The sequence below is a fragment of the Dunckerocampus dactyliophorus genome, chromosome 2, assembly GCF_027744805.1.
Source record: "Dunckerocampus dactyliophorus isolate RoL2022-P2 chromosome 2, RoL_Ddac_1.1, whole genome shotgun sequence".
Lineage (NCBI taxonomy): Eukaryota > Metazoa > Chordata > Actinopteri > Syngnathiformes > Syngnathidae > Dunckerocampus > Dunckerocampus dactyliophorus.
The window spans coordinates 40517137-40534838 of record NC_072820.1 but is presented as its reverse complement, the minus strand read 5'-3'; the positions used below and the strand labels follow the sequence as shown (position 1 = coordinate 40534838).

The 17702-nt window shown below is 39.1% G+C and overlaps 2 protein-coding genes across 4 annotated transcripts; one reads left to right on the top strand and one right to left on the bottom strand.

The window, feature by feature from the left end:
- Nucleotides 1–95: 95 nt before the first annotated feature.
- phf5a (PHD finger protein 5A) lies at nucleotides 96–1464 on the top strand. Its single transcript, XM_054768389.1, has 4 exons — nucleotides 96–228; nucleotides 540–563; nucleotides 987–1153; nucleotides 1259–1464. Exons 1-4 carry the CDS (start codon nucleotides 177–179, stop codon nucleotides 1346–1348), a joined length of 333 nt encoding a protein of 110 aa, XP_054624364.1. The 5' UTR covers nucleotides 96–176; the 3' UTR covers nucleotides 1349–1464.
- Nucleotides 1465–1992: 528 nt separating this feature from the next.
- On the bottom strand, nucleotides 1993–16957 carry tefa (TEF transcription factor, PAR bZIP family member a). Of its 3 annotated transcripts, XM_054768387.1 has the most exons (6): nucleotides 14772–15218; nucleotides 13900–14105; nucleotides 13764–13839; nucleotides 9132–9346; nucleotides 4904–5115; nucleotides 1993–4695 (listed from the first exon to the last, which is right to left on the bottom strand). In XM_054768387.1, the coding sequence occupies exons 1-6, from the start codon at nucleotides 14890–14892 to the stop codon at nucleotides 4674–4676; spliced, it is 852 nt and encodes a 283-aa protein (XP_054624362.1). In that variant the 5' UTR covers nucleotides 14893–15218; the 3' UTR covers nucleotides 1993–4673. The 3 variants fall into 3 exon arrangements, with proteins under 3 accessions (XP_054624362.1, XP_054624361.1, XP_054624360.1); XM_054768386.1 differs by lacking the exon at nucleotides 14772–15218 and adding an exon at nucleotides 16717–16957 and having other exon boundaries at nucleotides 13764–14105; XM_054768385.1 differs by having other exon boundaries at nucleotides 13764–14105; nucleotides 14772–15131.
- Between the last annotated feature and the right edge of the window lie 745 nt (nucleotides 16958–17702).

Genomic DNA, 17702 nt, shown 5'->3' with positions numbered 1-17702 from the left:
AATAAAGCCTCAAACATGCACAAATACATTTATTTTGCATGTACCCGAGAGGATAAAGACAATCGTTTTCAGTTTGAGACGCTAGATGGCGGTAAATTCAATCGAAGTAACGTGGTTCACAGGTCAAAGGTAAAATTTGACGCTGTCCGGCTACGCTTGGAGCACGTTAGCCAACAATGGCCAAGCATCATCCAGATTTGATCTTCTGTAGAAAACAAGCCGGAGTTGGTATGTTTTATTTGTTTCCTCACGTTTATCTATCTTTTATTGTTTTTTGTTCGTAACTAACCATTCCCGGTCGTATTTAAGCAAACTAATGCTACCAAATTTGCTTGCTACTAACCGACGGACTTCATTGAAACTTAGCATCGGAGTTAGCTTAGCAATGTGTAAGAAATAATATATCAATATAACAATAATATAGGTTGTTAGTTCCGTTATGAGGTTATGTTGCGTGTGTTAGTAGATGTTGATATGCCGAAAAGACAAATGGTGATGTGCTTTGTCTGAATTTTAATTGTTTTGTTTGAATTTTGCAGCCATAGGAAGACTTTGTGAGAAATGTGAGTATTCTTTTAAATAATTTTACTCTTATTCATTGTATTTAACTATCAGTCAAACTATGTTTTTTAAACCAATATACCATTAATGAAACGGACAATATTGGTAATTGCAATGATTTATTTCGGACATGCTTAATGAAGGAATATCCAATGTTTACACGTCAGAAGCGGACCTTGCCGTTTTCTAATAAGGAAACTATATATTATTTATATGGAATATGTAGCTTAATCTCAGGTCTATGATGTAGATATCCTACGCTATGGAGTTATGGATCACATTACATTTTGTTTTGTTAAAGATAATTGATCAATGACGCAGTTTTATTTATTTGGCTCTAAAGAAATTGATTGCTGACATTTTGAATTGCACAGGCGAACATTCAGATTAATTGTCCAATCAATTAAATGGTGTAACTCTCTTAGGTGATGGGAAGTGTGTCATCTGTGATTCCTATGTGAGGCCTTGTACACTGGTACGCATCTGTGACGAGTGCAACTACGGCTCCTACCAGGGACGCTGCGTCATCTGCGGAGGGCCCGGAGTGTCTGATGCCTACTACTGTAAAGAGTGTACAATTCAGGAGAAAGATGTGAGTCCTTACACATTTCACTGTGCCGCAGAACAATTCAAAATATTTGGATCTGCTTTTAAACTTACACTCTGGACCTCCCTTTTTCTTTTTTTTGTTTTACAGCGAGATGGCTGTCCTAAGATTGTGAATTTGGGCAGCTCTAAAACGGATCTGTTTTATGAAAGGAAGAAGTACGGCTTCAAGAAGAGGTGAAGATGCTGTGACTGGTTTTCATTTTTAGCCGTTCAGTTGTGCAAGGTTTTCTTTCAAACTTCCAGAGTCCATTTTTTGTGAAATTGATTTGTAATTTCAATAAAAGATCTTTTATACTCCTGTGGTTGCTTTGGCTGTTGTAAGCATTTTAACTTGTGTTACTGCAGTACTAAAAAATTGGATACAACTTAAGAGTAGTCAGTGTACAGGTTGTAGAGCAGTATAGATTTATTAACCTCTAAAAAAATAAGTCAACACACAGCCGCTATTGCCTACGTGATCACCTTCAGCTTCCTCAGCAAAGAGGTGTTATCGGGCTTCTTATGTTGGAAAATGGCCATGTGATGCAGTTTCCAAAGGGACAGTACATGCTGGAATTGAGGCTTCCCTCAGTGAACCTTAGCTTTCTGTTGCCAGCAGCACTCATGCAGCACCCGACCATGCTTGGTTGTAGATGAAATTATTTTGGAACTCTCGTCGCCAGCTATTTTGACTAGTAAATTTCATTATTGAATAATATGTTTTTCAACATGTAATGTAACGTGCATTCAAATACTGAGTTAGTTTCATGACCGCTCCCCCATTATGTCAATGTAGTCATTTAGATTGACAGTCCTGTCGTAAAATACGACAAGAAAGACCTCAAGAGTTTCTCAAGGCTTTATTTATACACAATGTATGAACATGAAGGTAACCACACTCAACTATACAAAGACAGAACTATGATGGAACACCCTCAAAACTTGAGCTGTTTTGGAAAGAAGGCAGAGATACAATCTGGATTGCATTGGAACTACTTGAACAAGTCAGGAAGCCCATTATTCATATCAACCTGATATTACACACCGTTTCAATGTGATACTTATGGACTCTATAGTTAACGGTGCATTTTGCTGGAAATGAATAAGGTTGGATGTATTTGACATATAGAGGTATGTCATAATTCTACAAAATCCCAGAGACACACCTTATAACATTTCATATTCATTGATAACTACCAAGAGCTGATCTATTTAATATGTAACAAAAACTTAAAACAGATAGCTTAATAAAAAAAAATGGAAGGAACCATTGAAGTGGGAAATACAGGTCCTTCTAAAAAAATTAGCATATTGTGATAAAGTTCATTATTTTCTGTAATGTACTGATAAACATTAGACTTTCATATATTTTAGATTCATTACACGCAACTGAAGTAGTTCAGGCCTTTTATTGTTTTAATATTGATAATTTTGGCAAAAAAGTAAAGAAAAACCAAAAATCCCTATCTCAAAAAATTAGCATATCATGAAAAGGTACTCTAAACGAGCTATTAACCTAATCATCTGAATCAACGAATGAACTCTAAACACCTGCAAAAGATTCCTGAGGCTTTTAAAAACTCCCAGCCTGGTTGATTACTCAAAACCGCAATCATGGATAAGACTGCCGACCTGACTGCTGTCCAGAAGGCCATCACTGACACCACCAAGCAAGAGAGTAAGACACAAAGAAATTTCTGAGCAAATAGGCTGTTCTCAGAGTGCTGTATCAAGGCACCTCAGTGGGAAGTCTGTGGGAAGGAAAAAGTGTGGCAGAAAACGCTGCACAACCAGAAGAGGTGACCGGACCCTGAGGCATATTGTGGAGAAGGGCTGATTCCAGACCTTGGGGGACCTGCGGAAGCAGTGGACTGAGTCTGGAGTAGAAACATCCAGAGCCACCATGCACAGGCGTGTGCTGGAAATGGGCTACAGGTGCCACATTCCCCAGGTCAAGTCACTTTTGAACCAAAAACAGTGACAGAAGCGCCTGACCTGGGCTACAGAGAAGCAGCACTGGACTGTTGCTCAGTGGTCCAAAGTACTTTTTTCGAATGAAAGCAAATTTTGCATGTCATTCGGAAATCAAGGTGCCTGAGTCTGGAGGAAGACTGGGGAGAAGGAAAAGCCAAAATGCCTGAAGTCCAGTGTCAAGTACCCACAGTCAGTGATGGTCTGGGGTGCCATGTCAGCTGCTGGTGTTGGTCCACTATGTTTTATCAAGGGCAGGGTCAATGCAACTAGCTATCAGGAGATTTTGGAGCACTTCATGCTTCCATCTGCTGAAAAGCTTTATGGAGATGAAGATTTCATTTTTCACGACCTGGCACCTGCTCACAGTGCCAAAACCACTGGTGAATGGTTTACCATTGCCTCCATGCCACGCCGCACTGAAGCAGTCATTTCTGCAAAAGGATTCCCGACCAAGTATTGAGTACATAACTGAACATAATTATTTGAAGGTTGACTTTTTTTTGTATTAAAAACACTTTTCTTTTATTGGTCGGATAAAATATGCTAATTTTTTGAGATAGGGATTTTTGGTTTTTCTTTACTTTTTTTTGCCAAAATCATCAATATTAACACAATAAAAGGCCTGAACTACTTCAGTTGTGTGTAATGAATCTAAAATATATGAAAGTCTAATGTTTATCAGTACATTACAGAAAATAATGAACTTTATCACAATATGCAAATTTTTTGAGAAGGACCTGTATAACACTTAATTGATTGTGAAATGATAGACAAGACAATAAATCCCAAAGAGGATCCAAATAAGTTAAGAATCAAATATAACTTGGTTTAATTGTGCACTCAGGCAGGAGTTCCCTGCAGCTTTATAACCAAATGCAAAAGATGCTTTCTCTGAGTTTTGTCCTTGCACTGCGAGTGTAACAACGTGTACTGGGGTTGTAAGAGTACACGACTATTCACACTGACATGCATTGACAGGAGTTTCGACAACTTATGAGAAGTGTCGCAGACAATTTGAAGTAGGAGCTGCCATGCAGAGACGCATCACAAGTGCGGCAGATACACAAAACTGAAGCGGGAAGGCCAGAGTAGAGTCACTAATCCCCTGAAGAAATCTCACAGTATTTTGCTATGAATGGAGAAAAAAAAAAGTACAATTCTTCTTTAAAAAGATGGAAAGAACGAGAAGTCGCCCAAAGCTACTTCAACACCATATAGTTACACTATTGCAATCGCTACATAAGTGTCCCTTGAAAGTATATAATGAGCCCATAAATGCCACCAAAATGAAAATGGTTAGTTAGGTGTAAATACACAACACCAAGGCAATGCACTTGAATATAATTTGACTTATCCTCTCATTCACTCACATGGATGCTTAAAAAAAAGCTTGAAAAGTATCTTGTATCAGGTTGCATTGCATGGCATTGCACACACACGCTCCTGCTGCTCCTCTTCTTCCACATCCGATCCATTCAATCCCCCCCCCCCGCCAAAGCTCAATGTTTGATTTATTTATTCACATGTTAGAAAAATAAATCAAATATGGTCTAAAGGTCTTCTGGCACCGCACTTGAAAAAGAAGAGAACAAAGATGAGTGACATTTTGTTTATGTTGAAGGACATTTCACACGCCACCGCAGCAGGAAATGACTCTCCTCTCCTCCACATGTGTTCATCAGCTCCTAAAGCTTTGGTGATTGGTCAGTATGTCTGACAATATCACAAACACAGTGAGTGATGCAGTCTGGCTACAACCGTTGCGTGTTGTGTCCCTTACAATTTTCCAAATTTGGCTTCATAGTGACCCACGATCGTCTTGAAGTGGCCGCACTCCTTCCGCAGGTCTGCCACCTCTGTCCGCAGCGCCGAGTTCTCCCGCTCCAGGAACGCCGCTCGCACTGTGATCTGGTTCTCCTTTAGCCTGCGGGCATCACGTGAGCGCTTGGCTGCCACGTTGTTTTTCTTTCGCCTCTGCCAGTACTTCTCATCCTGCAAGATAGAAACAAAGCTAACATGGGGAGCACATTTCTTCACGCCTTGGTCACCTGGTTTTGCTGTTTCAGTAAACCATGTTTGGCACCATGTGAGGTTTGTGGGAGTCTTTTGTACACTTGAAAAGTGGCAATAAAAAGACCTCTAAAAGAAAGAATAAAGTCAAAAATATTAAGAGAAAAAAGTTGTAATCCAATGAGGAAAAAGTCGTAATTTTATGAGAACGTCGTAATACTGTGGAAAAATAACATCATTTTAGGAGCATAAAGTTGAAATACTAATGAAAAAAGAATTTTTTCGAAGTCCTAACATGAGAAACAAACAAAAAACAACAAATGAAGTTAGGTTGTGGAAAAGGTTATGTTAAGAGAATAAAGTCCAAATATTATGGGAATAAAGTCATAATTACGAGAAGAAAATTTACAAGAAGAAAAACAAGCTGAAAAATTTAAAAAAGCAGATATTAAAAAAAATGCTATAATTTTACAAGAATACAGTCCAAATATTAAGAGAAAAAAAGAAAAAAGTCATATTCTAACAAGAAAAATAATCGCAATTTTACGAGAATAGAATTAGAATAGAATAAAACATTATGACAAAAATGTCATTTTAGTAGCCTAGAGTTGAGTTATTTGTTAAAAAAATATGCTAATATGAGAAACAGCAAAATAAGGTTGTAATTTTTGGGAAAAAGTTATATTATGGGAATATAGGCATAATATAAAAAAAATGTACATATGCACACTCACAGTACATACATACATCCCCACATTACTCACTGAGTTAACCAGGGTGTTATTATGTTGTTAGCAACATGATTATAGTTTTTACAATTGTGTGCATTACAGTCATTGTCATTGTGATCACTATCATAGTTAATAATTTCATGACTACTATTATGTGTGACTGTTTCAATGCAGTATTGTCATTGTGGTTGTTGATATTATTTTGTCCTTTCCGTCAGGTTCTTTGTGGTCGTCACAGACATTTGCTGATGTAGTCCTGTTTGTTTCTGTTGTTCTGTTATTGTCGTCACAATTGTTGTTGTTACTGTTGTCCTTGTCTCTCTCTTTTTTGTCCCCCTCTTATCCCCGCACTCTCCGCTCTGTTTTCTTTTCTCTTCTTCTCTATCCCCTCCTGCTCCGGTCCGGCCTCTCCAAATTTGCATAACAACAGAACATCAAAGTCAAATAAATTCTGCATAACAGGGTAAGTGTATCTCACACTTTTCCCTGGCAGAGCAAATCTGTTGAGCGCGTGAGGGCATTTAGAATCAAATTCTATCTGCCTTAATGGCTGGTCAGGACAACAACAACAACAAAAAAATCGATATTAAAAAAATATTAATATATATCGCCCAACCCTACTACAATCTGAGATATATTGCAGAAAATAAGCAAAATAATTTGGCAACAGAATAAGAAAGTTTGACTTGCCAAAATGTACAAGTAAAATGGCCTTTTGGCACATTTTGTTCTTCAGTGAGCAGATGATTTTCTTATTTCACATTTTAAGAAGTCTATCTCAGATTTGAGTACATATTCATTTTAAGACAAGCAAACAGGTCTAACATAGAAAGAGCCCAGTACCGCCCTGGTGTCCCCTTGATTTCATCTTTTTTGCAGTGAAATCTCATGGCTTAATGGGCATTTATTCCAAATTCTATAACATTTTTTAAACTCTGCTGAGTAGTAAGTGAAAAGATGAAATCATATATAGACAAGTGACTGTCTTGAGGAACTCTTCAAGCCTTTCCTTTGAGCACAAAAGTGGGAGAAAAAGACATGACATATTGGTCAGGGGTCGTTTTTGTGCTTACTCATTCCACTGCTACAGGTTCTGTCCAGCTACTATCAGGCTTTTCCTTTTTTAGTGGTGTTCTTTCTCAACCCATTTCCTCTCTAATCACATTGGTCCATATTTGTGGCGGCTGATGTAAACAAAAAGCCAGAGACTGCTGAGTCACTGTGAGACAGCAGCTCTGCGTGTGGGAAGGCTGTCTCCGCTGCAAACTCACATCCTCACCGTGACAAAGTCTTTTGAATAGCTTTAAGGTGGAATAAAAATGGGTACATTTACCATTTTTTCTTCTCTAAAGTGCAGTTTAACAGTTCAGTGGTGACAACTCTCCAAAAAGGAGGCAGAGAGCACATGTTTTAATTCATACATAGCAGAGATAAGGGATGGGCATTTGACTGATTCTCTTAATCAAGTACTTGGTAGACTTTCACCATTGGATATTGCTATTTAACGATTAATTCATTTATTTATTTTAGTTAATTACCCGTTGAGTTGAGACCACATCAACAGCGCCTCTGCTGGTTGCAGCAACGTAGTGCACTCCGTTTTGCCTCCACCAATTCGACCGAATCTATTCCACATAGTTGATTGATTCTTAACAATGTGTTATTGTGCACATTCCTAAGAGATGTTATGTGAATTAATGTGTAGAAATAAACTGCTACCATAAGCCATTGGAACAAACTTAAAGGACCAGCATATGCCAATGTTTTAAGGGGCACAAATGACTGTGCTCTGCAAATTCTACCCAGCAACAAGCAGCTGTGAAAACAAGTGATGTCATCTGGCAGCACATTAAGACTACAAGGGAAAGTCATGTAATTTTCCTAAACCCATTATGAGCAGTAAGCATGGGCCGGTTACCGGTTTCAAGGTATACCATGGTATGAAAAGGCCACGTTTTCAAAACCACTAAAACTGTTCGTCATAGCGTTCCTGTGGTATAAGAGAAAGTGGAGGTCCTGCGCTGCCAATACTTTGTCACATCCTATGTTATTGCTTGCAGTCGGAACTGGGCTTCGATGTGTTGAAACCACAGGTGTGTGCTCTGTTGCCAAAAGTCCGTCAAACTTGTTAGCATTGAGCGGCGCCGGTACGGTCGCGCTGTTGTCGGTCAATATATTACGCAAGTCGAGGGTCACCAAATGTGGACAATTGTAAACTTTGCTAGCACTTTCGCTAACACTAATGCTAATGCTAGCTGTTGCCACCTTCTCTGTCTCGACACTGTCCCAGATTTGGAGACAAGTGAAAAGTTGGAGACTAGCTTCACAACATGCTTGCCCACAGCGCGTCAGCGCCGCACTATCAATGCCACCAAAAGGTAACGCTACAGATTGGTACGACCGCTACTGCTGCTGTTGTTTTTGTTTTTGAGTTTGGAAAAGTTCATGCTAGCTGTGAAATCAATGCACCCAGGTAGGACATTCTGGTAATGCTTAAAAGGACCAAAATGCTGTAAGTATTACATGTTATCATGAAGGACCTGTTACTACATGGTGACAGCATGTATACAAAACCATAAAACCTTGTTCGAGATTTTAGGAGGTGTTTTAATCGCGGCCTTTGTAGGCGACATAGGTGTGTCCCATTGCGTGCAGTAATGAACTGTCTCTTTTTATCTGTATTTACATCTTTAGAGCACACAGAAAAGAGAAAGACGTGTGTTGTCTCACTCAACACCAACACCTTGTGGCCAATGTAGAATACTACATTCACTTCTTCATTCATTCATTCACAAGGCTTCTTCTGCCTTGTATTTGTATTTTAGTTTATTTAGTTAGTTCATAGTTAGTAGAATTTGCATAAATATGCATTTTTTTTAAACTAATAATAGGGTGTGATGTTCGAACTATAATGTAGCAAGGGACGATTGTATTTGCATTTTGCAAGAAAGTATCTATTGTGCTGTGACTTGAGTTGCAAGATTAGCCACAGTTGACTGCAGTGAGAACTGCATTTTATTTATTTATTTAGAAATAATTCTTTTTTTCCCCCTCTTTTCAATAAAGACTTTTCAAAATAACACAGTTCCCAAGGTTTTATCATACCATCAGAATCTCATACCGGCCCATGCCTAATGAGCACACATGCATTGTGTTGAGGTGCTTAACGTAGACTTGCTTACACTCATTTATTAAGAGTACACATTTATTAAGAGTGAATCATTGTAGAGATTCCGTTGTAAGCATGTTATAGTTGTGATAGCGTACCTTCTGCTCTTCGGGAACAAACACCTTCTTCGCCTTCTTAATCATAGGCTGGGGCTTGAGCTCTTCTTCGCTGAACTTGTGTTTGCGGGGGTTGAAGAGTTCGCCCCCCGGTACACTTGACAAGACCAGGTCGGTGGGGTCTGGCTCGTAGTTGACATCAACCTCTATTTCGTCTGGGTTGATGGGATCTGGGGTCACGCTCTCTGCTTCTTCATCTGAGAGATGACAGAAAGTGTTACTGCGTCCTATTGACAAAACTTTCACAAATTGCTCTTTGTTATCATGGGTGTAGTTTGCTGTGGTGTGGTTTTAAACCACTGCAAACAACAACACTTCGCGGACGCAAGCAATGCTGCACGGCAATGTTGCTCTCTAAAAATATACACTGCTCAAAAAAATTAAAGGAACACTTTGAAAACACATCAGATCAAAACTGGGGGAAAAATGATCTTGAATATCTTTCCTGATAATAAGTGGGTGATGTATTAGTAACAAAATGATGCCACATAATTTGATAGAAATGAAAATGATCACCCTATAGAGGGGGGAAATCAAAGACACCCCAAAAATTAAAGTGAAAAAAATGATGCAGCACACTGGTCCATTTTGCTAAAATGTCATTGTAGCAACTCAAAATGATTCTCAATAGTTTGTGTGGCCCCCACATGCTTGTACGCATGCCTGACAACGTCGGGGCATGCTCCTAATGAGACTACAGATGGTGTCCTGGGGGATCTCCTCCCAGATCTGGACCAGGGCATCACTGCGATACCTGGACGCATGGAGGAGATTCCAGGAGACAGGTAGTTACTCCAGGAGAGCTGGACAGGGCCATGGAAGGTCCTTCAACCCTCAGCATGATCGGTATCTGCTCCTTTGTGCAAGGAGGAACAGGATGAGCACTGCCAGAGCCCTACAAAATGACCTCCAGCAGGCCACTGGTGTGAATGTTTCTGACCAAACAATCAGAAACAGGCTCCATGAGGATGGCCTGAGGGCCCGACTTCCTGTAGTGGGCCCTGTGCTCACTGCCCAGCACCGTAGAGCTCGATTGGCATTTGCCATAGACCACCAGAATTGGCAACTACACCACTGGTGCCCTGTGCTCTTCCCTCATGAGAGCAAGTTCAACCTGAGCACATGCGACAGACGTGAAAGGGTCTGGAGATGGCGTGGAGAACGTTATGCTGCCTGCAACATCATTCAGCACGACTGGTTTGGTGGTGGGTCAGTGATGGTCTGGGGAGGCATATCCCTGGAAGGATGCACAGACCTCTACAGGTTAGATAATGGCACCCTGACTGCTATTAGGTATCGGGATGAAATCCTTGGACCCATTGTCAGAACCTACGCTGGTGCAGTGGGACCCTGGGTACGTGGACCTCCTGGTCCACGACAATGCCCGACCTCATGTGGCTAGTGTATGCAGGTAGTTCCTGGAGGATGACGGAATTGATACCATTGACTGGCCCCCACGTTCACCTGACCTAAACCCAATAGAACACCTCTGGGACATTATGTTTAGGTCCATCCGGCGCCGCCAAGTTGCTCCTCAGACTGTCCAGGAGCTCATTGATGCCCTGGTCCAGATCTGGGAGGAGATCCCCCAGCACACCATCCGTAGTCTCATTAGGAGCATGCCCCGACGTTGTCAGGCATGCGTACAAGCACGTGGGGGCCACACAAACTACTGAGAATCATTTTGAGTTGCTACAATGACATTTTAGCAAAATTTCTCCGGGTACTCCGGCTTCCTCCCACATTCCAAAAACATGCAGGTGAGGTTAATTGGTGACTCTAAATTGTCCATAGGTATGAATGTGAGTGTGAATGGTTGTTTGTCTATATGTGCCCTGCGATTGGCTGGCGACCAGTCCAGGGTGTACCCCGCCTGTCGCCCGAAGTCAGCTGGGATAGGCTCCAGCATGCCCCCGCGACCCTAATGAGGAAGAAGCGGTATAGAAAATGGATGGATGGATGGACCAGTCTGCTGCATCATTTTTTCACTTTCATTTTTGGGGTGTCTTTGATTTCCCCCCTCTATAGGGTGATCATTTTCATTTCTATCAAATGATGTGGCATCATTTTGTTACTAATACATCACCCACTTATTATCAGGAAAGATATTCAAGATCATTTTTCCCCCAGTTTAGATCTGATGTATTTTCGAAGTATTCCTTTAATTTTTTTGAGCAGTATATTTAGAAGCTTTTCTTGAAAATTGAGCTGGTAAAAATAGCAGAACATAAAAATAATAAGTATTCAACCCATAAGGCACCATTTTGTTTTGGAATGTTTGAGTTTCGTCACTTAGTAAGTCACAAAAGCTGCCCGATCATATCATTGGGCCAGACGACCAAACCACAAGTGTGAACACAGCCTGAGCAAACAGAGGAGGTATGATGCCAAATTTAAGATTGTGGTTGATCAATGAGTCATCAAGCAACTGTCGAGCAGGTATGAAACAAAGATATATGAAGTAAATATTTTTCCACAAACGAGTCTTTAAAAAAATGGGCTCATCATACACATTGGGGTCAATATATCTATTGGTAAATCTAATAAAGCTCACTATGTAATTAAATATAAAATAAATAAGTAAACAAATAAAAAATATATATATACTATAAATATACAGTATAAATAATAGTAATTATACATATATTTACAGTAATCCCCCGTTTATCGCGGTTAATTGGTTCCAGACCCGACCGTGATAAGCGCATTTCCACAAAGTAGGATTCCTTATTTATAAAATGGAATAGAATTTTCGGAGTTAGAGCATAGAAAACATGTTTACAACCTTCTAAATCAGGGGTGGCCATTACGTCGATGGCGAGCTACTGGTAGATGGCCAAGGTAGTTTGGGTCGATCGCGTAAACGTCACTTTGTAGTTGTCATATGACGTCAGTCAGCTGACATTAAGCTCACCTCCTGATTCGCGCTTGCTTTTGCATGATCATTTTAAATTCTTGCATATGGGTAATGTTTGATAGCAAATGCTAACGGGATGTAATACATGAACTGTGTGCCCTAATGAACGTTACATAGCTAATTTGACTGACATATTACCAGTACTCAGGTTATGTACACAACTATTTAGGAGTTATGTGGAATTATCTTTATTTCCATATTGAAGTGAATTATGATAGCAACTACTTTAATTACCTGAGGACAAACTTTGAAAATGTGAATGTGAAATACTAATCATTCATATTTACATTAGAATTTCAGAGTTTATTGGTTACGTTTGACTTGTACTTGCATGCTGAGAAAGTGCGTGCACTCCTGATATCCATGTATAACGTACATAAATACCTACTCATATTTTTTTTTAATAAATATAGTAAATATATATACTTTCTATATTTATAGTAGCAGGTAGATCTTTGGGACTCAGTCATTTTCAAAGTAGCTCACAGGCTAAAGAAGTGTGAGCACCCCTGGTCTACATACAATTTTTAACATTATTAGAGCGCGGTAGAAATAAAAAAACACCTATATAGTCACCTTTACACTCATATTACTCAATATAGTAGACATAATTTAGCCATGATCAGCCAAAAGCCATTTCAGACATACAGTAAATAAGACTCATGTGTGTTGCAATAAATGTGTTCCAGTCGTGTGGAGGACAGGAAGTGATGTCGGGGGTTCAGAGTTGAATTTTTGCTTGGAGTGGATTACAGCCGCAACAGTAGCCCGTGTTATTATTATGATTATTATTATTATGATGATAATTGTTAGTATTAGGGGTGTCCCGATCCACATTTTTTGGCTTCTGATCCTTGTATTGTATTGTATTGTATTGTATTGTATTGTATGCATATGTATTGATTAATGGGCCATATTCAACCACGAAACAGTGATAATTTAGTAATTAATTTTTGAAAACCTGCGATAAGCGTTGAGGGCACGATGTTCAAACCACGATGTCGTGAGGGACGACTATTTGTATTTCAGTTCATTTAGCCATTTTTATGCATGAAAATACTTAATTTTTGGCAAAGAAATGTGTACAATGTGCTCAATTGCACGAATAATAGGCCATATACAACCAAGAAACAGCATGACTTGTTAATTTTTGAAAACTGGGTTAAGAGTGAAGCCGTGAAATCTGTACCGTGATGTGGTGAGGGACGACTGTGTTTGTATATATACACACACACATACAGTATACAGTGTATATATATATATATATATATATATACACACACTGTATACAAATTGTCTAATTGATCATTTATTTGCCAAATAGTCAATGAAGGTGATTTAGTGAACCATAATTACTCCATAATTATTACATGTGTGAAGGCAATTTATTTATTTGCATTGTGAATTAGGTTTACCTACTATAGTGGCCGTGAGCGTTACTTGGGTCACAAATAACTCGAGTAGGAATATGTCATTAATTAATATATTGTGTGTGTGTGTCTGATATTGGTGGTGATACCTTGTGGATGCTTACTTAACTGATGTTTAGATACATCAAACTAAGTGGGTGCTTCATTTGCACTCCATTGTAAGATTAATTTCAGCTAACCTGCACGGCTGCCGCTGAGTTAGTCTAGTAAAAGCTGCTCTCCGGAGGACAATTCAGGGAAACCAAACACCTTCTTGTCTCCACTCACCTGCCGTAACATCACACGTGATGTCCGTCTCACAGTTAGTGATGATCACCACCTCTTCATCACACTTGTCCAGCTCCTGAATGGGCAGTAGAGACACGTCAGCTGGCTTAACCTTCACCTTCCCCGTCTTGACAACCTCCTCATCTTCTTCCGGTGAAGTAGGAATGCCGTTCTCCATTAGGAACTCCTCGAGGTCCATGTACTCCAAGTGGAAGTTCTCGCCGTCATAAGGGATGGTCTTGTCCCAGATAGCAGGGGTGAGGGCAGCCGACGGGCCCATCCCGCTGACTCCTCCGCCCAGATCGGCATCACCATCCAAACACAGCTTCTCCTTCTCAGTGTCTGAACACACAGGAAATGCACACAGTCTTCACTTTTTTACTGACATATGTAAACACTGACATTGTAAGAATGTAGATTTGTGTTTAATAGTATCAGTACCTGATCGATACTGGTGTGATAAGATCAATATTTTTCAATTCTTTTCCATGTTTATTTTCACAAATATGTGTTTTTTTTGTTGCTGTGTTCATGTTGTTACATTGCTGATAATAATATACTCATATATTGTTTAGAAAGTCAGGGAATAAGTCCTTAGACACAGGAGGGCTTTGGGGGCAAAAATTATTTCAATGAGAACCAACAGTAGTTTTTGCTTTTGTTTACTTATTTTGCAAGATTTACTTTATTTTGTTGATCTTTTTTTACATTGTCTTATGTTGTGGTATTTACAGTATATATTGTTAAATTGTTCACAAATACGTTTGTTGATAAAAAAAAAAATGTGTTTTTGTTTGCCTGGAATCTTGCCCTGTATTTTATTCTAATTACATGATTATCAGGCAAGTCACAAACCTATTCAGTGACGTTGGTATCGGATCAATATCCAATAATTGCGAGTATCCCTACTCTGGAGTATATTTCTGACTATCCTCTTTCGTTATTTTATCTTTTTAAACCATGTTTTCGTCTCAAACAACACGCTACCGTAAACGAATTGTGCCTTACCCTCATCGCCGTCCAGTATATTCGGCGGAGGCATTTCCATTATTTTCTTCAGAACAACCGGGAAAGAAGTGGGAGCCCCAGCGTCTGTTTCCAGTGTGACGACGACAGCTTCTCCGGACATTTCCCACCTTGTTGTTGGCCTACTTTTCACCGCGTAAAGACAGGCGCCCGCCCAGCTTTGTAATGTGTATTATCTTATGCAAACACTTTCTGATGTAAATATTACAAATATTCTCAGCATTCGTAATGATGAAATAAAATACACAACCTGCAATTATCTGACAGTGGTAGCCCACTTGCTCACGCGATAAGACAGACTGGACGTTGTACTGGAAATAATAAACCACACCCCAATGTTAAAAACACGCCCCTTCCCTTGCACTGATTGGTTAGTCGTGGCTCTAACTCCCTGGCACTCAGGGAAGAGGCGTCATCGTTTGTCATCAGCCAATGGGAGATGTGGTATCAAATATCACCGTTGTCATTGGTTGACCGAGTTATATAGCGCAAGAAACGTGACATGCAGAACAACATGAACAGTACAGTAGAACTCGTTCCACATTTCCTTTCTATTTCATTAGAAGTGAAATACTTAATTGCAGCACTGAAAACTTACAAAAATATGTTTACAACTTTTGAAGAATGATTTAGGGATCTAAATTATAGTTCCTTCGAATATTTATTCATGGATTAATTAAGAAATTTAAGTGTAACGCCAAAAATGTGCAGCATTTTTTTCGTTTATTTCAGTGATCACATGGTACAACATGTGCAGCAGGCAGCCCTACATGTGAACATACCAAGTCTAACATGCATGAGGGGAGGCGCTATAGGTGCATGGTAACAAGGTCAACCAGTTCAAACTTATACCTGTATTCTGAAGAGAGCACAGGTACAGAAGGGTTTGCCAGATTTATTGGAGAATTGGGGTAGTGTTGCTCAAATGTTGCTCGGTAAGACACAATAGTATTCTCAAAACCAATTGGAAATCAAAAACCTGTCTCTATATAACCATATGGGTCCAACGTGCACGTAGATATCCAAGTGCATGTGGGCACATTGGAACCATACATGCAGACTTGCAAAACAAGTTCATTGTATTTCTTTAACAATTGTACCTTTCCACCCTACATATTTACATTATGCTCTAACTGCACAACGTTGATACATAAATTGTATATTTTGTACATAATTGTATTTTATTTACACGTTTCTCTGCCTTTTTTACTTAAAAATGTGTATTCTTATTTCATCCTAGTTCGTACGATACTGTCTTAACATGTGACTGTTGTAGCAAAGTAATTTCCTGCAAAGGATCAATAAAGTATCGAAAGTGTACCTAATGTACTAGCAGTAAGGGACATACAGTATGTCTAGAAATATATATAAATAGTATATCTAAAAACTACAGAGTATCAGTACACATTAATGCAAGACACGGAGCAAAAGACAACAGATGAACAATAATGTGCTCTGTTGTGTACACAGGTTTCCATTTCAAGTGCCATGCATTATTGTAATCTGGTTGGTAATATTACACATCACAGCCACCCAGTGGTTGAATTGGGAAATTACACATTTACGAGGCGATTGGATTAATTGATTTAGTTTGATCTAATCTACCCAAGCCTACACGTAAATGAATGTTAACTTTAGACCTATGCACATATGGAAAACCTCACTCGGTACTTTCTTAAGGGCTTATTTCACAATAGCAATTATATTTGCGTTACTGGACATTATATAGACAAATTTGTATTGTGATAGATGTTGACGCTACAGTATATGCACGACCGAGTTTTCCTCTGTAGTCTATACACGTAGTACTAGTACTTCAAGTAAAGCCTATGGTCAGGGTTATGCAACGGGTATTGCAGACATTTCTGTGCAGTTTTAAAGCGCTTCCATGACGTTATATCACATTCAATGCTAAACAATCACTTACCATCTGCGTCAAAGCTCGGCAGAGTAAATGGAGACTCAAAAAACGCCCTGAATATCTCTGGAATCTCCGCAGACATGCTTTTATCCTGAATTTTTACACACAAAAAAAGCAAAATACTGTATATCAGAATGAATCAAACCGTTGAATAAAGTGAGGAGCAGATGTCAGATTAAAAGGACATCAAGCAGCAACTCTAACCCGACCGCTCTGGTTAGAAATGACAAACGACTTTTTTAAATGTTTGTAGACACGCGTTACTTAATAACCACCCCAGGTCAGTTCAGCCCTCTCGCTCTGCACAATCGCTGATTGGTTCAAACACACGTCCATCAAAGTAAAGCTGACAAATCAGTAAGAGGAGAGAGGAGATAGTTGCGTAAAACGTGTAATTAAGACTTGAAAGTGGAGAGCAAACATACCACAATAAATGTTATTCAGTGACTGAATAGTTTGATGCAATAACCATCTTGTTTAAATACAATTATATAAAATGTTTATTATAAATATTTCATTTATATAAACTATATAAAAAATATGATTGTGTTAAAGTGAACCAAGTACAAAATTTTTCCACCGTCAACCAATTTTGGGCATGATTTAAGAACATTCAGGCTATAAAGAGAAATGCAAACGTTTGATGCATTAAGTTTTAATATATACATTATACACATATATTCAAATATTGGCGCAATATATTAGAATATTATGCAAAGGCTATTTGATTTCAGGAGTGCCATTTAGACTAATAGAGCAATTACCATGTTTTTACAGTTCATTTGCTGATTAAAGCCCAAACCAGTACTTTAGACTATTAGCTTTTTGACCATTTTTTAAATTCCTTTGACAGCCATTTTTTGTTTTTGCAATTTTTGTTTGCCACCTTTAAAAGGAAAACTGCAGAACTTGATACTGGCTGTCAACATCGCTCAGAAAACTCAGCTAGATGCTCGTTTGCTCCCAGCTGAACTTACCAACTCAAGGGGGAG

Bases quoted from the DNA above. Each gene is read 5' to 3' on its own strand.
- phf5a (XM_054768389.1), top strand. From the start codon at position 177: ATGGCCAAGCATCATCCAGATTTGATCTTCTGTAGAAAACAAGCCGGA. The intron at 229-539 runs GTATGTTTTATT...TGAATTTTGCAG, and splicing joins TAGAAAACAAGCCGGAGTTG to CCATAGGAAGACTTTGTGAG. The intron at 1,154-1,258 runs GTGAGTCCTTAC...TTTGTTTTACAG, and splicing joins GTACAATTCAGGAGAAAGAT to CGAGATGGCTGTCCTAAGAT.
- tefa (XM_054768385.1), bottom strand. From the start codon at position 14,892: ATGTCCGGAGAAGCTGTCGTCGTCACACTGGAAACAGACGCTGGGGCT. The intron at 14,106-14,771 runs GTAAGGCACAAT...CTGTGTGTTCAG, and splicing joins TATACTGGACGGCGATGAGG to ACACTGAGAAGGAGAAGCTG. The intron at 5,116-9,131 runs GTACGCTATCAC...TCTATCTTGCAG, and splicing joins TTGTTCCCGAAGAGCAGAAG to GATGAGAAGTACTGGCAGAG.